The 21710-nt window shown below is 45.1% G+C and overlaps 2 protein-coding genes and 1 long non-coding RNA gene across 7 annotated transcripts in view; 2 read left to right on the top strand and 1 right to left on the bottom strand.

Annotated features, from left to right (window-relative positions):
- Nucleotides 1-8496, top strand: part of uimc1 (ubiquitin interaction motif containing 1) — a 9689-nt gene extending 1193 nt beyond the window's left edge. For 3 of the 4 annotated variants that reach the window (XM_026327848.1, XM_026327847.1, XM_026327849.1), the window contains 19 exons: nt 1-61; nt 159-327; nt 456-610; nt 704-1432; nt 1889-1949; nt 2037-2143; nt 2593-2708; nt 3065-3227; nt 3913-4017; nt 4374-4429; nt 4953-5131; nt 5253-5317; nt 5471-5573; nt 5657-5959; nt 6675-6750; nt 6855-6957; nt 7074-7119; nt 7570-7603; nt 8001-8496. The exon at nt 1-61 is cut by the window's left edge and continues 58 nt beyond it. In XM_026327848.1, coding sequence (XP_026183633.1) covers nt 1-61; nt 159-327; nt 456-610; nt 704-1432; nt 1889-1949; nt 2037-2143; nt 2593-2708; nt 3065-3227; nt 3913-4017; nt 4374-4429; nt 4953-5131; nt 5253-5317; nt 5471-5573; nt 5657-5959; nt 6675-6750; nt 6855-6957; nt 7074-7119; nt 7570-7603; nt 8001-8178 — 2809 coding nt within the window. In that variant the 3' untranslated portion in view covers nt 8179-8496. The remainder of the gene's footprint in view (nt 62-158; nt 328-455; nt 611-703; nt 1433-1888; nt 1950-2036; nt 2144-2592; nt 2709-3064; nt 3228-3912; nt 4018-4373; nt 4430-4952; nt 5132-5252; nt 5318-5470; nt 5574-5656; nt 5960-6674; nt 6751-6854; nt 6958-7073; nt 7120-7569; nt 7604-8000) is intronic. The other variant, XM_026327850.1, reaches the window with a different exon arrangement.
- On the bottom strand, nt 3511-9003 carry LOC113142703 (uncharacterized). Its single transcript, XR_003296979.2, has 3 exons — nt 8614-9003; nt 4309-4548; nt 3511-4097 (listed from the first exon to the last, which is right to left on the bottom strand). It is a non-coding gene; the product is annotated as an uncharacterized LOC113142703 (long non-coding RNA).
- Nucleotides 9004-10155: 1152 nt separating this feature from the next.
- LOC113142702 (hexokinase-2-like) lies at nt 10156-21511 on the top strand. 2 transcript variants are annotated; one of them, XM_026327851.2, is made up of 11 exons: nt 10156-10303; nt 12710-12826; nt 13924-14086; nt 14528-14670; nt 14976-15095; nt 15288-15383; nt 15777-15876; nt 18090-18273; nt 18484-18639; nt 18944-19177; nt 20411-21511. In XM_026327851.2, the coding sequence occupies exons 2-11, from the start codon at nt 12710-12712 to the stop codon at nt 20583-20585; spliced, it is 1488 nt and encodes a 495-aa protein (XP_026183636.1). In that variant the 5' UTR covers nt 10156-10303; the 3' UTR covers nt 20586-21511. The 2 variants fall into 2 exon arrangements, with proteins under 2 accessions (XP_026183636.1, XP_026183637.1); XM_026327852.1 differs by lacking the exon at nt 10156-10303 and adding an exon at nt 11644-11751.
- The last annotated feature ends 199 nt before the right edge of the window (nt 21512-21710 follow it).

Here is a 21710-nt window from a genome sequence, read left to right as displayed (position 1 = left end):
TGTCACTGCGCTCAGGCTGCAGCAAGAGGAAGACACCATGAAGAAAGCCATCCAGGACAGCGTGAGTACACGGTCGGTTTTCTGTGGGGACATGTGCTGCGTCATCATCCAGTTGTCACTTGTTATCTCAGGGATCCTCTTGGTTTTTTGTTTCGTAGATGGTTGGCCAGACACAACCTTCCCAGAGCCAGCGCCTGCTCCCTGCTGCGGCGTCACTCAGGCTCAGCTCTCGGCGGAAACTCTTGTACTCAGAGGGGAAGAGGACGTCTGCCGTTGATCAGGGAGCGTCAGGGGACGTCTGTCAAACGGAGACCCACATAAGCCAAGGTGAGTCTCTGAACATTCACTTCTGTCAATAAATAGTGTTTGGTCAGTGAAGTGCCACAGCAGGAAAAGAAAAAAGTGGTTACATGAAGTTCCTGTGGGTTTGAAAGCATGTTTTGGCGTGTTCCCAGAAAGAAACAAAGATGGAGATAAAAAAGAGAACAGGAATAAAAAGCGGAAAAGGACACATGGAAGCCCTTTGCTGGAGATGCCAGACTTGTCACAGACACAGAAAATCTGCTCTCAGGCGTCAGACTCTCTCTCTGAGCAGGTACTGTACTCGCAGGTTCGTTGTAATCAGCTTTAGCTACCGTTACATTCTCACTTAAAGACTGCTGCTATACAACCTGCTAAACTGTGCACGTATTTGTCTTCTCAGAGCTCTGACTCAAACCAGAAGGACGACTGTCAGCTTCGTAAATCCCCCGTCTTCCCGTTGACAGGATGCAGAGCTGAGGTCCACGTCCCTCGGCTGAGCCAGGACCTGCTGGAAACCTGCAGAACCTCAGGGTTTGTGTTGTGCTCTTCGGACAGTTTGACCTCCACTCAACCATGTCTGCCTGTGCATCACAGGAGCCCCACGTTTGCCAAAAGTCCCTGTGACACAATAGAGTGTCCTAAAAGTCCTGTGTTCTCCGAGACTAATCAGGGTGATGGCTGCAAGATGGAGCTGAGTCCTGAGCGTGGGAATAGTCCAGTATTTGGCAGGAATCCTCAGCATGACGGCTCTTCAAGTGCCTGCAAACCCCACATCCTTATCTGTGCAAACTCAGGGATCCTAAACTCTTCTCAGGAGAGTGTAACCTCCTCTGTGAGATTTGTGTCCTGTCAGCCTGAGAGTGCTGAGCTCCCGAGAAGTCCTGCCCTTCCCAGGAATCTCCGGTCCTTAGAAAGATCAACAAGTCCTGTATTCTCAGAGACCCACCAAAGACAGACTGAGCAAAGTCATGGCTGTTCTACAAGCCCAGTGTTCGGCACAACGGGACAGCAACACGAGAGTCAGCTTGAGAAGACGTCGTGTGTGGTTCCTTCAGCTGCAGAGCTCAGAGGTTCAGATATTAAAGTGAACTCACCTGGTGTCGAGGGTCCTTCTCAGAGTCCGAGGCCGGTGAGTCAGGGTTTCAGGGAGCAGTGATGCAGAGAGTAATCAGGCCCTTTCCTTTCTGAAAGGAGAAAACATCCACACACACACACACACACACAATCACCAGCTGCGTTTTTAAAGAAGCAGTATTTAAATATAATCAGAACAATCTGAGAAGATGGAACCATGAAATATTTTTCCAGGCAGGAAAATTACTTAGTTATTATCAGATACTAAGGTAATAACAATAATACTCTAAGTTAAATGACTTACCATTTCAGCTGTAATATTATTGTTGTCCAATAGTTTGATCCATAACAGTGTCATGTTTTATAAACTTAGTAAACAGCAGCAGCAGGTGTCATTTTAATTATGGATCAATGTATTTTCAGTCGTCAGAGGGACGTTTTCTCCCCGTCAGTCACAACATGCACACACTTGGTAATTTCCTGCTCGTTTTTCTGTCACTTTTCTCTGCAGGATGACAAGACTGAGTGGAGTGAAGGTGGTCGACCTAAGACCACCACGTCCTCTCAGTCAGGTACGGCCAAATGTCACAGTGCGCTGTCTGCGGGGGTCCAGGTGTGTAACGTGTGGTTCAATGATTCTCTGCTCTTCTCTGGTTTAGATGATGCACAGGAGCTGACTGAAGCCCCCAAAAAGTGTAACTCACCCACAGCAGAGCGGACCAGCAACATAACGCTGCTGTCGTCTGATGAGGACAACAATGTCACGGTACACACCAGAAACCATTTTAATCCTGCGTTTGGGGTGATTGGATTTCTGCTGCAGCACTTTTAGTTTGATCAACTTTAAGGAATGTTCAGTCTTGGTCAGTAAATCCCATCGATAGAACTGGACAGTGAATGTGTGACATCGATAGTAAAAACACATCAGATGTTGTTTATTATGACTCAGTCCTTCATACACCGTCCTGTTGCCACGAAAACTCACTGGAGGCCAAATGTGGATTAATCCGCTGCTAAAAATAGTCCCTAACAAATGCATGTTTCCTCCTGTTTGTTTGGATCATTCATTCATTGTTAGTTCAGGCCTTTTCATGGGCTTTGTTGACCAGACACACTGAAATAGAAGAATGATGTCGAAATATGTTCAAATATTTTTTTCGGGAAGTGAGGGTTTTCTTTGAATGTGTCATCAGCTGTGGTTTTGCCTCATTGCAGCCGGTGGGCTCTCCCAGCCCCGTGTTCCCAGAGGAGAGGCCTGTTCAGCAGGCTGATGTCCAGGCTGCAGCCCTGAACCACGTGGCTTCTCCAGGGACACCCGAGTCCAGCAGCAGGTAGAGAAAACTCCACACAGTCACTAATTAGCCTGATGATGTGCATCAAGGTTCCCACAGATGTTTTGTTCCTGCAGTTCAGCTTGTTTTTAAGATTCACGGATGTTCAGTCGTATTTGGTTTAAGGACCGTGATGCTCAAAGCTTCAGCTTGTGTTTCTTGAAGTGGTTGAGGTCTGGTCATTAACTGCTGAGGTAAGAAGGAGTGGATGGGCGAGAAGCATCCAGACTTTGCTGATATTAAATCCATCTGCTGCCAGTTTCCAGTTTCCACCTGGAGTCTCAGGACATTCAAGGACCAAAGCTGCTTGAACAAATACGTCTCCCTCAGATCATCTTCTTCTTCTGCATCCACAGCCAGCTTTCCACCACAGAGCAAGATCCACAACCAGCCAGCAGCGAGGGGGTGGCCATCAGGGCGATAGCCCAGGCCAGGGAGCCCACAGGCGGGCAGACGGTTCACTACTACTGGGGGGTTCCCTTCTGCCCACGAGGCCTGGACCCAGACAGCTACACACAGGTGAGTTTCATCTGACACAATGAATTGATCTGTTTGTCTGTCTGACTTGTGTTATTGTAAAGTGAATATGTTTGACTTCCTGAGGTTCTTTCAGTTTTCGTTGCTGTAGTGGGATCTGCTGTGTGTTGGGTTTGTTAGTGTGGACCGTGACCAGACCAAAAACCAAAACTGATGCATTGATCATGAGGCCACTGGTTTAGGGTGACGTAAACCGTTTCTTTATCAGGTTTATTCATAACTACACTAAATAATACAGACAAAAAAGGCACGAACTTAATAGAAGACGCAGTAAAGTCCTTTAATTTAGTGACTGTGCAGAAGGAAAAAATACTTAAAGCATCAAGAGTAAAAGCAAAAGGAGACACAGCTTTAATCTTTAGCAGAATATCTGACACTGAATATCTTAAAAAAAAACATTTTAGTTTGAGGAGCAACGATAAGTAACATTCAGTCTTTGTCTCTATCCACTGAAAACATCTGGTGTCTGACAGATGTGCAGACAAACAAAACAATCAACATTAAATAAACATCAGAAAACCAGTAAAATGTAAAACAGCCCATCCATCTAAAACAATTCCCCGGTGAGAGGGAGCTCTGGGATTTAGGCCCCACACTGGAAAAGGCTCAGTCACCCCATCCTAAAAGATAATACGGTGTACCAGTCTAACACGCTGTCTGCTCTCAGGTGATCCTGGCTCAGCTGGAGGTGTATGAGAAAAGTCTGAAGCAGGCTCAGAGGTGTCTGCTGAGGAAGGCGGAGTGGGGGGAGGCCATCCTGCCACAGCCACAGGTACGACAGCGGCTTGAAAGTGCCTCTTGAGTCTTGTTGTCCAGTTAATAACTCTGTCTGTCTCAGACGTCTTTGTGTTCCTGCCGAAAAAAGATTCAGAGCTTCAGACAAAAACTGAGATCGGCAAACCCACAGCAGACTGGAGCTGAGGTTCTGCAGCACCTGACACAGGATTTGCACAGTGCAGTAATATGAATCCTGTTTAAAATGCTTCAGTTCAGCTTCAGTCTGACTGTGGTTCATGGACACTTTGTATTCATCATAATGAGATTAGGGAATGATGCTCATAACCTGATGCTGTTTCAGTTTGATCAGTTCAGTGAATCATTCAACAAATATGACACATGTTTTCACAGAAATCCCCTTCACCCGAGTCAGCCTCTGAGTCACCTCAGCCTCACGTTCTTCGAAGGTAAAACCGGCCTGAGCTGTTCCTCCGGTTCAGTGAGAAATGCTTCATGTTGGAATTTGATTCTGACACAGAACGAGTTCCTTAAGGTCCACGTTTCCACCAAACCGAGAGTTAACAGCCTGTCACACAGGGTCAGACACAGAAAGGTGGAAGCAAATGAGACTTTCTCAAACCAAAAATGGATACTGATGGAATCCTACACTGTATTTTCAGTTTCTATGAGCTGTGAGCAGCTGTGTTTCCTCTGACTCTCCCATTCAAAACCTCACTGACAAAGTGAGGACTTTATTTTGCATGCTGGTGTTTTTGAAGTCTGCTTCAGTTTAAACACAGTGAACACGACTTTTCCTGCAGTAACTGAACAGTATTAACTTTGTGTCAGTCTGATAATACTCACACTCACAGTTTGAACTCCTGATAAAAACCCTAATTAGCGAAGAGAAAGAAGATTTGTGTTGATGTCGTTTCGCGTTTCATGATTACACATGTATTATTAAATGGGATTGCATCGGTTTGTTGTCAGGCTGAGACGGAGAGGTAAAAAACAGTGTGAAGCAGCTGATTCCTCTCCAGCTGAGGCAGAGGAGGATGAAGACAAGGAGGAGGAGGAGGGGGAAAGAGAGAAGAATAAAGAAGAGAAGAATGAGAGAGGAGAAGGCGAAGGAGGACAGGTGGAGGCTGATGACTTCGACGTTTGTCCAGGTACTGAAGCCGCCACGTTAACTCTCCATGTTTCCACCACAGTGGGATCATGTTTTCACTGCTTTGGGGGATGTTTGGGATGTAGAAGCATGTTGATGTTTCCTTCTGCTTTTAACATCAGAGACACAACTGAGCGACAACGACAGCATGCAGGACCTGCAGGTCGACACTGACGACGGAGCAAAGGTGAGTTCGTGTTTTGGATCTCAAAAAGGAATACCCGAGGAATACCTTAAAATACATAATGCATGAGACCAAACGTGCAACTTATGGTGCAAAACCCATTTCACTGCTTAGCACCAAAAAACGTCCCCTCACCCCACTGGGATTTCTTCACAGCTCCGATCTGAAAGTCCAGAGCGCCCGGAGGTGGAGATAATTCTCCAAGATTCTCCAGCTGGAGACGAGCTGCAGGAGGAGGAGGAGGAGATGGAAGTGGATGGTAAGACTGCAGGTTCTCGGTTAATAGAGTTTTTGAATGAAGGCCAATGTCAGAAAAACAAAAAACACATGTGACTGTTTCAGCCCCAAGGGAAGGGAAGATGGAGGAAAAGATCCCTGTGTGCACGAATGTTGGAGGACAAGATGTGAGAAAAGACACGGACGGAGGGCATCCAGATGTGAAGGAGGTAAAGGATTGCGAGCTTCGAAGATCAGTGTCTCCTGAGCTGGAATTTGGTCCCATCCCTTCAACTCCCGAAACCAGTGTGGACTGTCCCATCTGTCAGGGCTCCTTCCCTGCAACCGAGATCGAGCTTCACGCGGCGTACTGTTATACAGAGGTGGCCGTCGTGGATGAGAGGAGGCCTGAAGTCGGCTCCTTGCAGGGTGAGACAAACTTTATTCTTGGTGCCTGTTCGATCCTGATGTTAGTGTCAGATTTTACTGACAGTTCAGGGTGGTGCTCCCCTGCTTCACCTGAGCAACAGTCAGCCAATGCCATCGGGTTTTCTTCAGCTCATCAGTACTGACTTAAGAAATGTAGTACTTCTGGCTGATTGTTGCTTTGCTGAACGTCGCCTTCATCCGAACCACAAATTGTCCCTGAACGCACCACACAGACTCCAACCAGCTTGTATTATCTGTGCCTAGTGAGAGGAAATACCTCTCCACACCAGCAGGGGGCGGTAGTCTGTATTGGTCATTCAGAAAGTGGAAGACCTATACTGCAGATATACAAACCATTTTCACACCACAGACGGTTTATAGCTGGTTCTGATCCAGAACATGTCTGAGAAGAAGCTGCAGGTGGAGCTGCTGTGGGCAGGACTTGGTCTTTGGTTGGGCAGGAACAAATGAAGAGGTGGAGTTGTTCAAACAGAAAATGCATCATGCTTCATAGTCCTTATTTTCCTTATTTCAGTTGGGTTTCATTAAGTTTTAGCAAAACAAATATTTGCAGACACCCAGACCAAATGTTTTTCACCACGTGAACTGACTCGTGGTGAAAAGGAAAACGTGTAATCGTCAGTTGAACCGTTGTTCCCGTCAGGTTTCAGTTCAGCTCATGGTTTAAGATGACCCCTTCCTCTCCTCTGTGTAGTGTCATTAAAGCCACGAAGGACGAGAACAAGGCGAGCGGATGTGAGCGCTGAAGAGACACACAACCCCTCCAACAAGTAAGTAGGGATGACGGGTCGGATTTAACGGCAGCAGCTCCGACTGTTTTTTTTTTTTGTTTGTTTTTTTTTACTGTGTTTGGTTTTTGTTGTATTTTCCACAGGAGGCAGGAGAAATGTTACGTCTGTCAGAAAATGGTTTGTGGGGAGGACTTTGGCCATCACACTGAGCTCTGCATCCAGCGACACGCACTGAAGTGTGAAGCGGTGAGTCCTGTTGTTCAGCAGCTCACACAGTGAGATGACACGTCACACAGCCCTAAACCATGTGAACTGTTTGTTAATGATAAATAATCATTTTTTGTATATTTCTGATATTCCAGAAAGGAAATCTGCTGTCGGCTCTGGAGCAGACAGACCAGGATTCAGGCAAGTCTTTCAGCAGCAATGTTAATGTGCTAATGCTAATTAGCTCTAAGCAAAGTACAGCAGAGCATGATGGGAGTACGTTCTAGAGGTTTTTGGTCATAAACCAGGATACTTGGATGAGTCCAGATTTTGACCTGATGACAGCACTGAATGAACATCTCACATCAGTCCAGCGTTTCAGCCAGAATCCCAACTTCAACCTCGGCTGCTTTCCAGGGGACAGAGACACTTTTAGGATGTTTTCCTGGAGTTAGGGCTTAAACGCTTGTCTGAAATTTGAGGATTTCACTGCTCTCTTTGATTTTGTTTTTTTTGTTTTGTTTTTATTTATTTATTTATTTTTTACTGTTGAAAATCTGTAGATTTTGCGTGTTTCAGTGAAAGTGGAATCAAAACCTTCAGTAGATCCACTGACGTGTTGTTGTTGTTGTTGTTGTCCTGTGTCCACAGAGGCCGGACCGTCTGGATTCAGACTGCAGCCGGGGTGAGTGAGATCAAGTGAAATCAAAACAGAAACTGGAGCCACAGAAAACGAATATGAGCTGAAACCACTAAAGATGTTTTCGTTTACTAGTAAAACCAGTTAACAAGTAGTGAAAGCTCAAATTTTACTTTTCAGTTTGTGAAATATTTGATACTTTTACCTTCAGGAACTAGTTTAGTCTTTAAAATGTGTAATATTTAGAAACATAATTTATATCTAATAACAGCTGTCAGATAAGTGTAGTGGAGTAAAAAGTATATTTTCCCTGTGAAAGTAAAGTACTTCATATCAGTACACATAAGTACTAGTACAGAACCTGTGTAACGGTACAACCTCAGGTTCCACCAGTGCAGTTTCTTCAAATGGTTTGTGTGTTCATCTTCTGTTTCGCCCTTAGAGACATCATCGATCTGCGGGACGATGATGATGATGATGGTGGTGGTGAGGATGAAGAGGAGTTCAGGATTAGTGACTCTCCCATCAGGTCCTTCACGTCGATCTCAGAGGCCACCGACTGCCTGATCGACTTCAGGAAGCAGCCGCGAGCCAAGAAGCTGAGCCGCAGACGACGATGAGGACGAAAACCTGGAAACCCTGAGCCTTAAGTGACGATGTCGCGTTACGGTTTAAATCACCTTCTTCTTGATGTCAAATTCTGGATGTTTCCGCAGGTCGAACACTTGGATGTTCAAAATCTCACATCTCTTCAAAATGCATTAGAAGCCTGATTATGATTTTTTGTGCGACTAAATGTTGTGCTGTCGGTGTTCCAGACTACCTCTCCTGAACCAAAGCGTTTCCTTTGGTGTGCTGTCTGCATGACAGGCCTCTTTGGCTGTATCTGACGTTTTAAAGACAATAAATGGAGAAAACCATCAGCGGGTTAATGAGTAGTGACGACTACTGCAGCCCCCAGAGCTGTGTCAGGTCATTGTTTGGGAGGCTGCTAGATGAAACGTTCTATAACCAAACTACAGAGCAAAGTTTGTCCAAATTGAGTTTAGTTTTACCTGTGACGGCTGCTACTTCGCGATTAGATTCACTTTTCTGAAACACAAGCGGTTTGTTTTCTGTGACTTCCTGCGTCTCGATGCTCATCACTTCTGCAGAAAAGCAGCAGGTTGGATCGTCGGTGTCGAGAGTCCGGGTCACAGGGTCGGAGACAACAAGCTGAAAAGCTGACTAGTGTTGCACGTTTCCTCGTTGTTTATTCGACCGATCATTTCATCTTTAAGGTGCCAAATGATACTGAAACACCCTCTTCACTAACACGGGGAGGGTGTCGGCGTTTTACCAGCTGTGAAACTGAAATACTTAGTTTTAAAAATCTCAGATCTCTGGTCAGGAACCGGTTGTTGCCGCGAGAAAGGAAGTGCTGTGCCCCTGAAGCCTGAAACTGTTTTTCCCTTATACGGTCAACAAAGTGCAGTGAGTCTTTCATCACAGCATCATGAGAAACATCTTTGTTTTGTCCCACTGACAGTGAACGTAGCAGAGACCAATAAACCTTTTTGTTTTTGAGGGAGTGGGTTTGTTTCAAGTGGGCCCTCAGAAATGTTCAGTCCTTCTGTCCTTCAGTTTCTGCTCTGACCATCACTTGTTTTCACTGTGGACCATTTTCTCCACCTTCTGACCAAAACACAGGGAAGTGTCTGACACTTTTCCTGCGGTTGCTGGTGATTAAATTCTTCTTCTGTTGTTCTTTGTTCCCCTTTTTGGCCTTCGCCACAGTCTGAGCACGTCAGCCTGCAGGGAGCTCTGTGATGCACTGAGCACATGCTGCATGTTGATGGAAGAGATTCTGTTTTGTTTGTTTTCACAGCAGCTGAACCACTAAACACGTATCTTCTCTGTTTTTCTGTTTTCTCCTCCTGTGTATCACGGTGACACCATCAGGTCTGTGTTTCCTGTGATGCCCTGATGCAACGCCGAGACCTGCAGCCTGCTGTTTTGAAAGACTCTGTCACAATGTTCAGTTTCACCAAACGGCCGAGGATTAGATTCAAAAATGTCTGTCCGGTGTGAACAAAGCCACTGAAATTCAACAAAGGCCTTAGATATTGAAAAAGTCTTAAATGTGATTGTTCTGCTGTGGACAGTGATCGCAGTCACATTCGTTTGCTAATTATTTAACAAAACATTAACAAGTACAAGTTAATGTTCTTAAGAAATAATAGCGGGCCTTATTGTCCCACCTGGTTTCCCGTCATTCTTTGGCTGTTGTTATCAATAAAACCACAATAATTGATTCAAGTCTCTGTGACTTTAAACGCGGTTTGTTTTGGTGAAAACTTCATTTCTTTCTTTGTGGAAACAAGAAAAAGTCACAAAACGATTTTATTTTTTTAACTTGAAGTAGTTTCGCCTGATCCACGTGCAGTATTTCCACCGTGCGCTCCTCGTGCGCCTTTACGCGCGGAGAAGCACCTGCGGCTGCAAACTGCACGAGCGCTTCTCCTTGGTCACCTTGACCTCACCGTGACCACCGGCTCCGTGACCACTCGGACCCGCTCGGGTTTCGTCGTTAGTGTCGGGTCGTTTCTTGAAATCAACTGTTTCGATTCGTGCCGCCGCGCGTAAACGCCACAGGCGCGTCCCAGGTGGGTGGGTGTCACCGCGGTGCCAGACTCGGCTCTCGAACACTCGGCTCCTCATTAAGGAAGTTGACTCCTGTCAGTTGTAGCAGCGCGGGACGCAAAGGTGAGTCACTACACTTTTTACCGTTTTACGAATGAAGTTACGACTTAAAGAACATTTTGATATTTAAAACATAGACCAGCGGCTCCTCTTGCCCAGGGGCCCCACTGAAGCCCAGATCTGAAGTCCCTCTGATGTGGACTTAGCCGGTGTGTGAACATCTCAGGATGTCAGCGCATGATTTGTCTGGACGTGTTTTCTGTGGCCTTCAGGCGGCTCACACAAACTTATTTGCTGGAGCTGCTGCTCCACACAGAAATGACACACCTGGATTTCATGAACCTGTTTCATTTGGTTTTGATTCCTACTTAAAACGGGTCACTTATCCTGGTCCTGGAGATCTGCTGTCCAGTTTGTTTTCCATTGATCACCTGTCCTGCCCTCTGCTGATGACCTGGATCAGGTGCTTTCAGCCAATCAGGAGCTGGAATGGCAGGGCAGGTGGAAAACAGGCAGGGCAGTGGTTTTTGGAGGATTAGGGCTGAACTTTAAAGTATCTGGAAGAAAAGAAAAGCCTCGGTCTGGGATCAGCCAGAGTGACACATTGACGTAGATTATGTACCTGCTCAGGTGTGACTGGCAGGGTGTGGCTCACCTATACCTTAGCCAGGTACTGGAAAAGTAGTGTTGCAGGTTTTAATTCAAGGATGGTGACATTTTTGTGGTTTTCAAAACACAAGTCAGATTAGTCTGTTAATCTTCCCTGGGCTGAGTCCAACAGCCTCCACTTGGCCTGTAATTTGATCTTGAAGGAGACTCCTCCCAGAAAAGAAACAGGACCTTGATCCGGAGTCTTGTCGTCCGCTGGGGATTCGCTGAGGTCATGACCTTTGTGTTTATTCAAGGGGTTTTTAGTGATTCATAAAAAAACAAAACAGTCCAGTCCCTAACCCTAACCCCAGTCCATAAGACGTTTTTAATATTAAATATTCCCCTGGCAACAAATCGTTGGGCTTATTCTAAATTATTGTCATAGACTCTTCAACAGTGTCGTTGATGTCGACAAAAACAGAGTCCTTGAACAGAAAGTTCAAGTTTCTTGATATCTGCTCTGGTTCCTCTTCTTTTCCTGCCTCACAGGTGTGTCTTGTTGGCGCAAGATGTAATGTTTGGTTTCTGTTTATGTCAGAACCTGTTATATGTAGTCACTTTATTAGGAACACCTGTCAGGAGCTGAGTCTAATCCAAGTATGCTCAGTATATAACTACCTTATATACTTCTAATTTGAAGTACCTCATATACCAGCTGGGTAGCTACTTTTAATGTTGAAGTACGACAGATATTTGCATCAGGACAAACCACACGTACTGAGTGAACACATAAAGTCAAACTGTCCTTCCTCTTCCTCTTCCTCTTCAGTATTGTGACGATCACCTCATCGCTCAGCGTTTTTAGCTCCAATGAAAGTTGCGTTAGTTCTGATTTGTTTCCAGAGGGAGAGTCGTGGTTGGTGAGTTTACAGGGTCACACACTCTTTTATTCGTGTGTTTGCTGCTCTGAAAGTTGCTTTTTGTGTTGTTTTCTTTAATAAGGCAGAAAAGCAAAAATCAATCTGGAAACTATCATCACTGTTATTGATTTGTGTAGTTGCTGTAATGCTGCTGTTCAGTTTTCAAGATTTTATTTGAGTTTTAACAGGAAAAAGTATAGTTTCCTGAGATATTTTGTTCTTTGGGATCTTGTGATATTTAGTGAGAAATAAAAAGTCTAAAGTTTTATCAGCTCTAATCATTGAGGCTAATCTGATTTAATTGGCTGTTGAAGCTCGTGCAGGTAGTAGCTGCTTTGTTGCTGCTTCTGTGAAGGACGTGTCATGAAGCTGCACAACAAAACCTTCATATGTATATTTCATCACTTGCTGAGGGTTTGATGGCAAAACTGGTCGGATGCTAATGAAACATGTTTTAAAATGACAACATCTGCCTGCTGACAGTCAGAGCTTAGAACTGAAATCCATAAAATCATTAAAAACTAAACTCATAGTTTTCTTCATGTATTTGACTTTAGCAGCTATGCCAAGCTAAGCAGTTAACTCTTTTTCAGCCATATTGTTTTTTTGCTGCTCCAGACTAATGAGAGGTGAAGTGTTTTTTAGACATTAGGACCATTTTACACTAAATTACCTCAGTAACTAATAAAATTAGGTTTAGACTCAGGGTGAACTGTAAAGACTTCAGTGATCTTGTCTATAGCGCCACCATGTGGTTGTAATTTGCAGCTGTGGGTGAAAAGTTTCAGAAACTTTCAGATAAATTCACATCGAATCAAAACATTTGTGTTACCCTCACGACGAATCATAAAACTTTGATAATTCTCAGATTTGATGTTCATCAGGTCAATATTTCATTTTTCCAGCTTCAGATGTGCTTTAATGTCTAAAATGTCCTAATGTCCTTCATCTTGTCCAGATGAGCAACACTCAGGCAAACTGTGAGAGCCGCCCCACCATTGACAAAAAGGCTAAGATGAGTGGAGACGCCCCGAACCCGCACCTGGAGGGGATCCCTGCAGACACGCTCAGGAAGGTACGTCCCCTGAGAGTTTGACCCAGTAGTGGATCACGGTGCTCCCACTTGTCTGTCAGGTAAAAGCATGAAGCCCTGGGCCTGCTGCAGGAAAACCTCTCAGAAAGCTGTTCACGGTTTGTGTGACACAGTTCTGCTTCTCCGGTAAACGGCTGAAAACATTTCCACATCACGACTGGGAAGAATCTGTAGGAGGTTTTCTGGGAGTGTTGGGTGCAACTCCTCCATGTGTCCTGCTCAGAGTTTGTTCTGAGAAATTTATGAGCATGACGCTGTAAAGTGGGATTCTAAAAATGTGAAATTAAGGAAACAAAAGTCATGATTCATGTGATTTTGTGAGTAACAATAATCTGAACTCTGTGATTTCTTAATCGGAGAATCTGCCCAGTATCAAACAAGGACTTCCTGAAACTGATTGTCTCTTCCTGCACAGCCGGTGACAAACCACAGAGGTCAAATGTTACGAATGTCACTTCAATGTGTCGCAGTTTGATGCTTTCTGAATCTGAGACGCTCTTTCTAGATAAAAGTCTTCAGCTCACCTTCTTTTCCAGTCGGTTTGTGTGGACCAGTCATTTCACTGCAGACAAAGTGCAGATTTAATGAAAGAGGAAACACTTGAATTAAACAGTCGTCCTGCATCTCTGTGTTTTTCCCACTTGTTTGTTGAGATTCTCTATTTGTGGTTTTTATTTTTTGCTGTTATCAAAATATTCTGTTGGTTGATTCACTGACTAATTGTTGTGGCTCAAATTCTGTCTGAATGGGGCTTTTCAGATTCAGCTGGAGTTAAAGATGTAACTTCCTGCTTCGTTAAATTGTTTCTGCTCGATTGTTTGGTCTTTTTTCTTTAATCTCATTTTTGACACCCTGAAGCTGAAACTGGGCCAGAGACCTGAAACACAGTGAGAAAACAGTCTGAGGAGGAAAAGTTCAGCAGCCGTAGTCTGTCTGTGTTTGAAACGCTGCCATCGTGTGGACAAAGATGTGAACTTTTTCCTTCACTGTTTTGGAAACAGGATCTTTGAAGAAAAAGAACAAACGTGACTCCGACCTGTTTCGCGTCCACTCAGGTTTTTGTGTTCGTGTGTTTTCAGGTGCAGACCCACCTGGACCAGTTCCAGCTGCCTCTGGAGAAGCTGCAGGAGGTTTCTGCTCGGCTGATGAAGGATCTGGTCCGAGGTTTGGGGAAACAAACTCATCACAGGGCGCCGGTTAAGATGCTGCCTACCTTCGTCAGGGCTACGCCGGACGGGACGGGTAAAATTATTTATACTGTTTTTTGTCATCAGGTAAAGTTCAGTTTTTATTTTCAGATCTTTTTAGATGTTTATATCATTATTATTAGGATTCTGATCTAATCTATAGGAAGATGATTTATTATCTATTATTGAAACGTGTTGAAAGACAGAAACATGCAACACTCCACCAAAGTCCAGAGCACAGTTGTGTTTTAAATGATTTGTTTACCTTCATATTCCCCCTATGGCAGTAAATCACAGTCTGATACATTATTGATTATTGATGGGCGGCACAGTGGAGCAGTGGTTAGCACTGTCCCCTTACAGCAGCAGGTTGTGGGTCTGAATCCCAATGGACCTGGGGCCTTTCTGTTACTTGGCCTTGGTCTTTGCTGCAGTCGACTGGTTTGAAAGTGCAGAAAATGCCCCTGATCACCTGACGCCTTGTTTGTCCCGGCAGAGAGAGGCGATTTCCTGGCCCTGGATCTTGGTGGGACAAATTTCCGTGTCCTTCATGTGCGTGTGGAGGAGCAGAAAGTGCTGAAGATGGACAGTCAGATCTGTGCCATCCCTCAGAGCATCATGCTGGGAACTGGAAAACAGGTGACGGAAACTGTACAAATACACAGAGTTTATTCAAAACCTACATGATTTACATAAAACACAGAAGCTGCATCAACAGACCTCAGTGTCAGTCCTGGTTCATAGCAGGTTCAGGCGTCTGAGCAAATTCACAGCACAGACATTGTATTTGTGTGACCTCTGATGTTTAACCTGCTCACTGGAGCTCAGAGCGAACCAGCAGGACACCTGATCGCAGATATATCTAACACTCTGTGTACCATCGTTGACCTGCGACACACTGGCCTCCAGATGTCAAAGCTGAAAACATCTGTCTGTCTGTGCAGCTGTTCGACCACATCGCCATATGTCTCGGGGAGTTCCTCGACTCTCAGAACCTGAAGGGAAAGACTCTTCCTCTGGGCTTCACCTTCTCCTTCCCCTGCGAACAGAAGGAGATCGACAAGGTCACACACACACACACACGCACACACACACACACACACACACACACACACACACACACACACAATAACTGAAGCAACTTGAAGCTTTTGTCTTTTATCATGTTAAACTGTCCCAGGTTTTAAAACAGTGAGTTTACTTTTTATCATGAAGAAATTCATATGTTCTGGTTCTGGGTCCGTTTTTTTCCACAGAGCTTCCTGATCCGCTGGACCAAAGGTTTCAACTGCTCTGGAGTGGAGGGGAAAGACGTGGTGAAGTTACTGAAAGAGGCCATCGAGAGGAGAGGGGTCAGTCTGAAACAGTCTGAGTACTGAGTGTTTGTTAGTGCTGTGGTAAATTCTCCTTCATGAAGGTGAATGTTCAGACTGTTGACAGGAGTTTCTGCTGCCTCAGCGCTCAACCTTCGAGGTCATAATGAAGTTAGAGAGACCTGGTCTCTGATTAATGAAGAACCTGAATATTCATTTGTGCTGTAACGTTTCAGCCTGGACTCATTTATCTTCTTCAGAGGCTTCAGGCTGTTTTGATGTGACTGGATCTGGATGTGTCTCTTCTTTCTTTTCTCAGACTGTGATTTAAAAGCAGCATGGCATTGTGGGACAGCTGTAGGATAATGTGTGTGTAGGTGTGCTGGTTATTTGTTGGTTATTTATAAGTAAACGCTGTCTCTCTCACTGCAGGACTACCGTATAGGCTCGGTTGCTATGGTGAACGACACAGTGGGCACAATGATGAGCTGTGGTTACAAGGACCAGAGCTGTGAGATCGGCATGATCATCGGTAAGAATACAGACACCACCCCAAAGAGACAACAAAGACCACAAAGAGACAGAAAAGACCACAAAGAGACAGAAACGACCACAAAGAGACAGAAAAGACCACAGAGACAGAAACGACCACAAAGAGACAGAAACGACCACAAAGAGACAGAAAAGACCACAAAGAGACAGCAACACCAAAGAGACAGAAAAGACCACAAAGAGACAGAAACGACCACAAAGAGACAGCAACAGCAACACCAAAGAGACAGAAAAGACCACAAAGAGACAGAAACGACCACAAAGAGACAGCAACAGCAACACCAAAGAGACAGAAAAGACCACAAAGAGACAGAAACGACCACAAAGAGACAGCAACAGCAACACCAAAGAGACAGAAAAGACCACAAAGAGACAGAAAAGACCACAAAGAGACAGAAAAGACCACAAAGAGACAGAAAAGACCACAAAGAGACAGCAACAGCAACACCAAAGAGACAGAAACGACCACAGAGACAGAAAAGACCACAAAGAGACAGAAATGACCACAAAGAGACAGAAACGACCACAAAGAGACAGAAACGACCACAAAGAGACAGAAAAGACCACAAAGAGACAGAAAAGACCACAAAGAGACAGCAACAGCAACACCAAAGAGACAGAAAAGACCACAAAGAGACAGAAACGACCACAAAGAGACAGAAAAGACCACAAAGAGACAGCAACAGCAACACCAAAGAGACAGAAAAGACCACAAAGAGACAGAAACGACCACAAAGAGACAGCAACAGCAACACCAAAGAGACAGAAAAGACCACAAAGAGACAGAAACGACCACAAAGAGACAGCAACAGCAACACCAAAGAGACAGAAAAGACCACAAAGAGACAGAAAAGACCACAAAGAGACAGAAAAGACCACAAAGAGACAGAAAAGACCACAAAGAGACAGAAACGACCACAGAGACAGAAACGACCACAAAGAGACAGAAACGACCACAAAGAGACAGAAAAGACCACAAAGAGACAAAAACCACAAAAGACACACAAACACCAAAGAGAGACAAAAAACCACAAAGACAGAAACGACCACAAAGAGACAGCAACAGCAACACAAAGAGACAGAAAAGACCACAAGAGAACAAAAAACCACAAAGATACATAAACGACCACAAATACAGCAACAGCAACACCAAAGAGACAGAAAAGACCACAAAGAGACAGAAAAGAACAAAAGACAGAAAACTACCACAAAGAGACAGAAAAGACCACAAAGAGACAGCACAGCAACACCAAAGAGACAAAACGACACAGAGACAGAAAAGACCACAAAGAGACAGAAAAGACCACAAAGAGACAGAAACGACCACAAAGAGACAGAAACGACCACAAAGAGACAGAAAAGACCACAAAGAGACAGAAAAGACCACAAAGAGACAGAAAAGACCACAAAGAGACAGAAACGACCACAAAGAGACAGCAACAGCAACACCAAAGAGACAGAAAAGACCACAAAGAGACAGCAACAGCAACACCAAAGAGACAGAAAAGACCACAAAGAGACAGAAACGACCACAAAGAGACAGAAAAGACCACAAAGAGACAGAAAAGACCACAAAGAGACAGCAACAGCAACACCAAAGAGACAGAAACGACCACAGAGACAGAAAAGACCACAAAGAGACAGAAATGACTACAAAGAGACAGAAACGACCACAAAGAGACAGAAACGACCACAAAGAGACAGAAACGACCACAAAGAGACAGAAAAGACCACAAAGAGACAGCAACAGCAACACCAAAGAGACAGAAACAACCACAAAGAGACAGAAACGACCAAAAGAGACAGAAAAGACCACAAAGAGACAGCAACAGCAAAGAGACAACAAAGACCACAAAGAGACAAAACAACCACAAAGACTCAAAGACTTTCTTACATAACCACTTAGAAACAAGAGTGAACAGAAAGAGACAGTGCGAAACATCATCCTGAACAGTTACTGAGTTAAATCAAGTTATAAGGCAGTTCCTCATTATTTAGTTGGTTATTGATCATTACCTGCTGTTTTTGTGCCACTCAGTGAAAAGCAAAGCATCATCAGTCGAAACTAATACACGGCTGAGTTAGTTCCTTGTTAACAGAGACAACAGAGATGTGTTGTCTCATGTTAAATCTCAGACATGAATATTCCAGCTGATCTCACCTTTAGACCCTTTTGAACTTTTTCCTCTGCAGGGACGGGAACCAACGCCTGCTACATGGAGGAGATGAAGAACGTGAAGCGGGTGGAAGGCGAGGACGGCCGGATGTGCATCAACACAGAGTGGGGCGGCTTTGGAGACGACGGCAGCCTGAAAGACATCCAGACCGAGTTTGATATAGAGGTGGACAAGACGTCCATCAACCCCGGCGTCCACATGTGTGTATGAGGATTAGTAAAATGATGGATCATCAGTCAGTCGAGCCCCAGTCATTTTAATAAAATGTCATGAATAAATCTTCACCTTTGAATGTGAGGCCTGACTGTTTTCCTCAGTTTTGTGTGTGCAGGCGTAACAGTAGCACATAGAAACTACTGGTTTCACAGAGCCACTGCTTTAAGGTCCCCTCTGCTTGTTTCCTGCTGTAGCTTCGAGAAGATGATCAGCGGGATGTATCTGGGCGAGATCGTCCGGCTGGTGCTGGTACAGCTGACCCAGGACAAGCTGCTGTTCGAAGGCCAGGCGTCAGAGGCGCTGCTGATCCCGAGCAAATTCCAGACAAAGTTCATCTCTGACATCGAGGAGTGAGTGTCTGAAAACACAAACAGGACTACGACTATGGCTGTGGCGAAGTATTGTGGTTTTTCTCAGGAAGCAATAATATAGTTTCAGTTTCCATCTACTACACCTGTATCAGAAATACCTCTGGATTCAACCTAACAAAAATCAGATCACCACAAAATCTAGTTTATATTTTTATGAAAAGACTAAACTGTGTTTCACTTTCCTCCTTCAGTCTGGGGGGAGTCTCCATGACTGGGTCATTATGAAGTCCTTCTTGTCCTCCATGGTGGTTTTCTGTATTTCCTGTCTGTGTCTCTGGTTCAGGCCCGACCACGGTCTGGAGAACGCCCAGAAAGTCCTGACTCACTTGGATCTGAAATGGAATTTGGTCGACGCCCGTGTGGTGCGTCTGGTCTGTGACGCCGTCTCTTCCCGCTCCGCCCGTCTCTGCGCCACTGCCCTGGCAACCATCGCCAACCGTATCCGTGCCAACCGCGGGGTGGCCCATCTGAATACCACTGTGGGGGTGGATGGGACGGTCTACAGAAAACACCCCAAGTAAGAGAGACACAGACACGCCCCTCCACCTGCTGTCAATCAAACACAGACACGCCCCTCCACCTGCTGTCAATCAAACACAGACACGCCCCTCCACCTGCTGTCAATCAAACACAGACATTTCCTTCCACCAGCTGTCAATCAAAGACATGCCCCTCCACCTGCTGTCAATCAAACGCGGACACTTCCCTCCACCTGCTGTCAATCAAACGCAGACACTTCCCTCCACCTGCTGTCAATCAAACGCAGACACTTCCCTCCACCTGCTGTCAATCAAACACAGACACTTCCCTCCACCTGCTGTCAATCAAACGCGGACACTTCCCTCCACCTGCTGTCAATCAAACGCGGACACTTCCCTCCACCTGCTGTCAATCAAACATAGACACTTCCCTCCACCTGCTGTCAATCAAACACAGACACTTCCCTCCACCCGCTGTCAATCAAACGCAGACACTTCCCTCCACCTGCTGTCAATCAAACGCAGACACTTCCCTCCACCTGCTGTCAATCAAACACAGACACTTCCCTCCACCTGCTGTCAATCAAACGCAGACACTTCCCTCCACCCGCTGTCAATCAAACGCAGACACTCCCCTCCACCCGCTGTCAATCAAACGCAGACACTTCCCTCCACCCGCTGTCAATCAAACGCAGACACTCCCCTCCACCCGCTGTCAATCAAACGCAGACACTCCCCTCCACCCGCTGTCAATGAAACGCAGACACTCCCCTCCACCCGCTGTCAATCAAACGCAGACACTCCCCTCCACCCGCTGTCAATCAAACGCAGACACTCCCCTCCACCCGCTGTCAATCAAACACAGACCCTTCCCTCCACCCGCTGTCAATCAAACGCAGACACTCCCCTCCACCTGCTGTCAATCAAACGCAGACACTTCCCTCCACCCGCTGTCAATCAAACACAGACACTCCCCTCCACCCGCTGTCAATCAAACACAGACACCATATCTCCTGCCAGTCAAACACAAAAACCTTTTAATTTAAAAGGAAGCAAAGCTCTAATTTAATTTTATTCAATAATAATTCATTAAAAACACAAACCGGTTGAAGTTTTTTCATGATCATGACCATGAAGAGACCTTGTGCTGTATCTTCCTCTGATAAAATAATTCTTTATTGTTATTTACACTTTATGTTATTATATTGATCTTGACCCCTCATTCCCACTCTCTCCTCCCCTCTCTCCTCCCCTCTCTCCTCCTCTTGTAGTTTCAGTGAGGAGCTCCAGGCGACGGTGCGTGAACTCGCCCCCGAGTGTAGCATCACCTTCCTCGTCTCGGAGGACGGGAGCGGGAAGGGCGCCGCCATGGTAACGGCCGTGGCTCAGCGGCTGGCGTCTCAGTCCCGCCTGTTAGAGGACAGCGACAGCGAGGAGGAGAAATAAGGTTAAGGAGGCTGCAGGTGATGAACAGCACTTTGGGCCACAGCGAGAAGAAGCTCAGGCTGTGGACATGAGTTGTTTGGTTTTTATTTTCATACAGGTGCAAGAAGTTTTTACCTTGACGTCAGTAAAAGCAGCAGTTCAGGAATCCACTTTCATATTAAAAGCCATGTGTCCAAGGTTTTACTTCCCTGCATTGATCCAAAGCTTTATTTTCTTTGCGTTACTGCTAAATACTCTGAATGTTTTGGTGTTTTTACATTGTTGTTTCCACTTTTACTGAAGTAAATGATCTGAGTCCTTCTTCCACAACAGATGACAGAAAATAATTCATCCGTTTATATGTTCAGTGTTATTAACCTTCATCTACAAAATAACTACAAGACCAAGATCTTAAATACGTGTGGTGCAGTAAATTGTGCAGTATTTGCCTGTGAATTGCAGTAGAGTGCAAAGTAAAAGTAGGTGAAAATGGAAAGTGTAGTACAGGTACCTGTACTGAAGTACAGTATTTGAGTACATGTGTCTATTTTTGCTGGTACTGTCATCGAGTCAAACTGTGTAATGAGATATTTGAAGTTTTTGACGTGTAGTTATAGTTCAAAGCTGATTTTCATGGTTTCAAAATATTTGACAGATCAGTTTTTAAATGTTTGATGTGAAACACTTTACCAGAAAACTGCTTCACGTTCATTTCAGGGACGATGCACAAATCTGGGATCTCTGGGAAATGAGAGGCAAAAGAATAATTTGATGATTTGTTCATTTAATCATAGATTATATTTTTATTATCTGTTTATTTCTTCCGTCAACTCTCCGTCATCTGTGTTTACCATTTGTGAATGTGAACGTTGTCCAGTGTTTCTGCTGTTTACATGACAAATGCGGATTTTTTGGCCATTCATTAAAAAAATCCCGTGACGCTCTGAGATCTTGGATGTTTTTCTGGGAGGCTGTTCGCTGTATGTGGTTTATCCGAGCCCTGTTCCCTGCAGAAACGCTCCGTCCACAGCAGCACAGCCTCGCCTGCCGTGTTGCTGCAGTGCTCACTGAAGGGCAGAGGACAAATCGGAGCTGCAGCCTGAAGCCTCTGGGATTTTACAGACAGTCGCTGCAGCCTGTGAGTTT

The sequence above is a fragment of the Mastacembelus armatus genome, chromosome 14 (genome assembly GCF_900324485.2).
Source record: "Mastacembelus armatus chromosome 14, fMasArm1.2, whole genome shotgun sequence".
Taxonomy (NCBI): Eukaryota; Metazoa; Chordata; class Actinopteri; order Synbranchiformes; family Mastacembelidae; genus Mastacembelus; species Mastacembelus armatus.
Note: the sequence above shows the minus strand (reverse complement) of the source record. Positions and strands in the feature narration are given on the sequence as shown.

Coding starts and splice junctions, on each gene's coding strand:
- LOC113142702 (XM_026327851.2), top strand. CDS start 12,710: ATGAGCAACACTCAGGCAAACTGTGAGAGCCGCCCCACCATTGACAAA. Junction 15,096..15,287: donor AACAGAAGGAGATCGACAAG/GTCACACACACA, acceptor TTTTTTCCACAG/AGCTTCCTGATCCGCTGGAC. Junction 15,384..15,776: donor AGGCCATCGAGAGGAGAGGG/GTCAGTCTGAAA, acceptor CTCTCACTGCAG/GACTACCGTATAGGCTCGGT.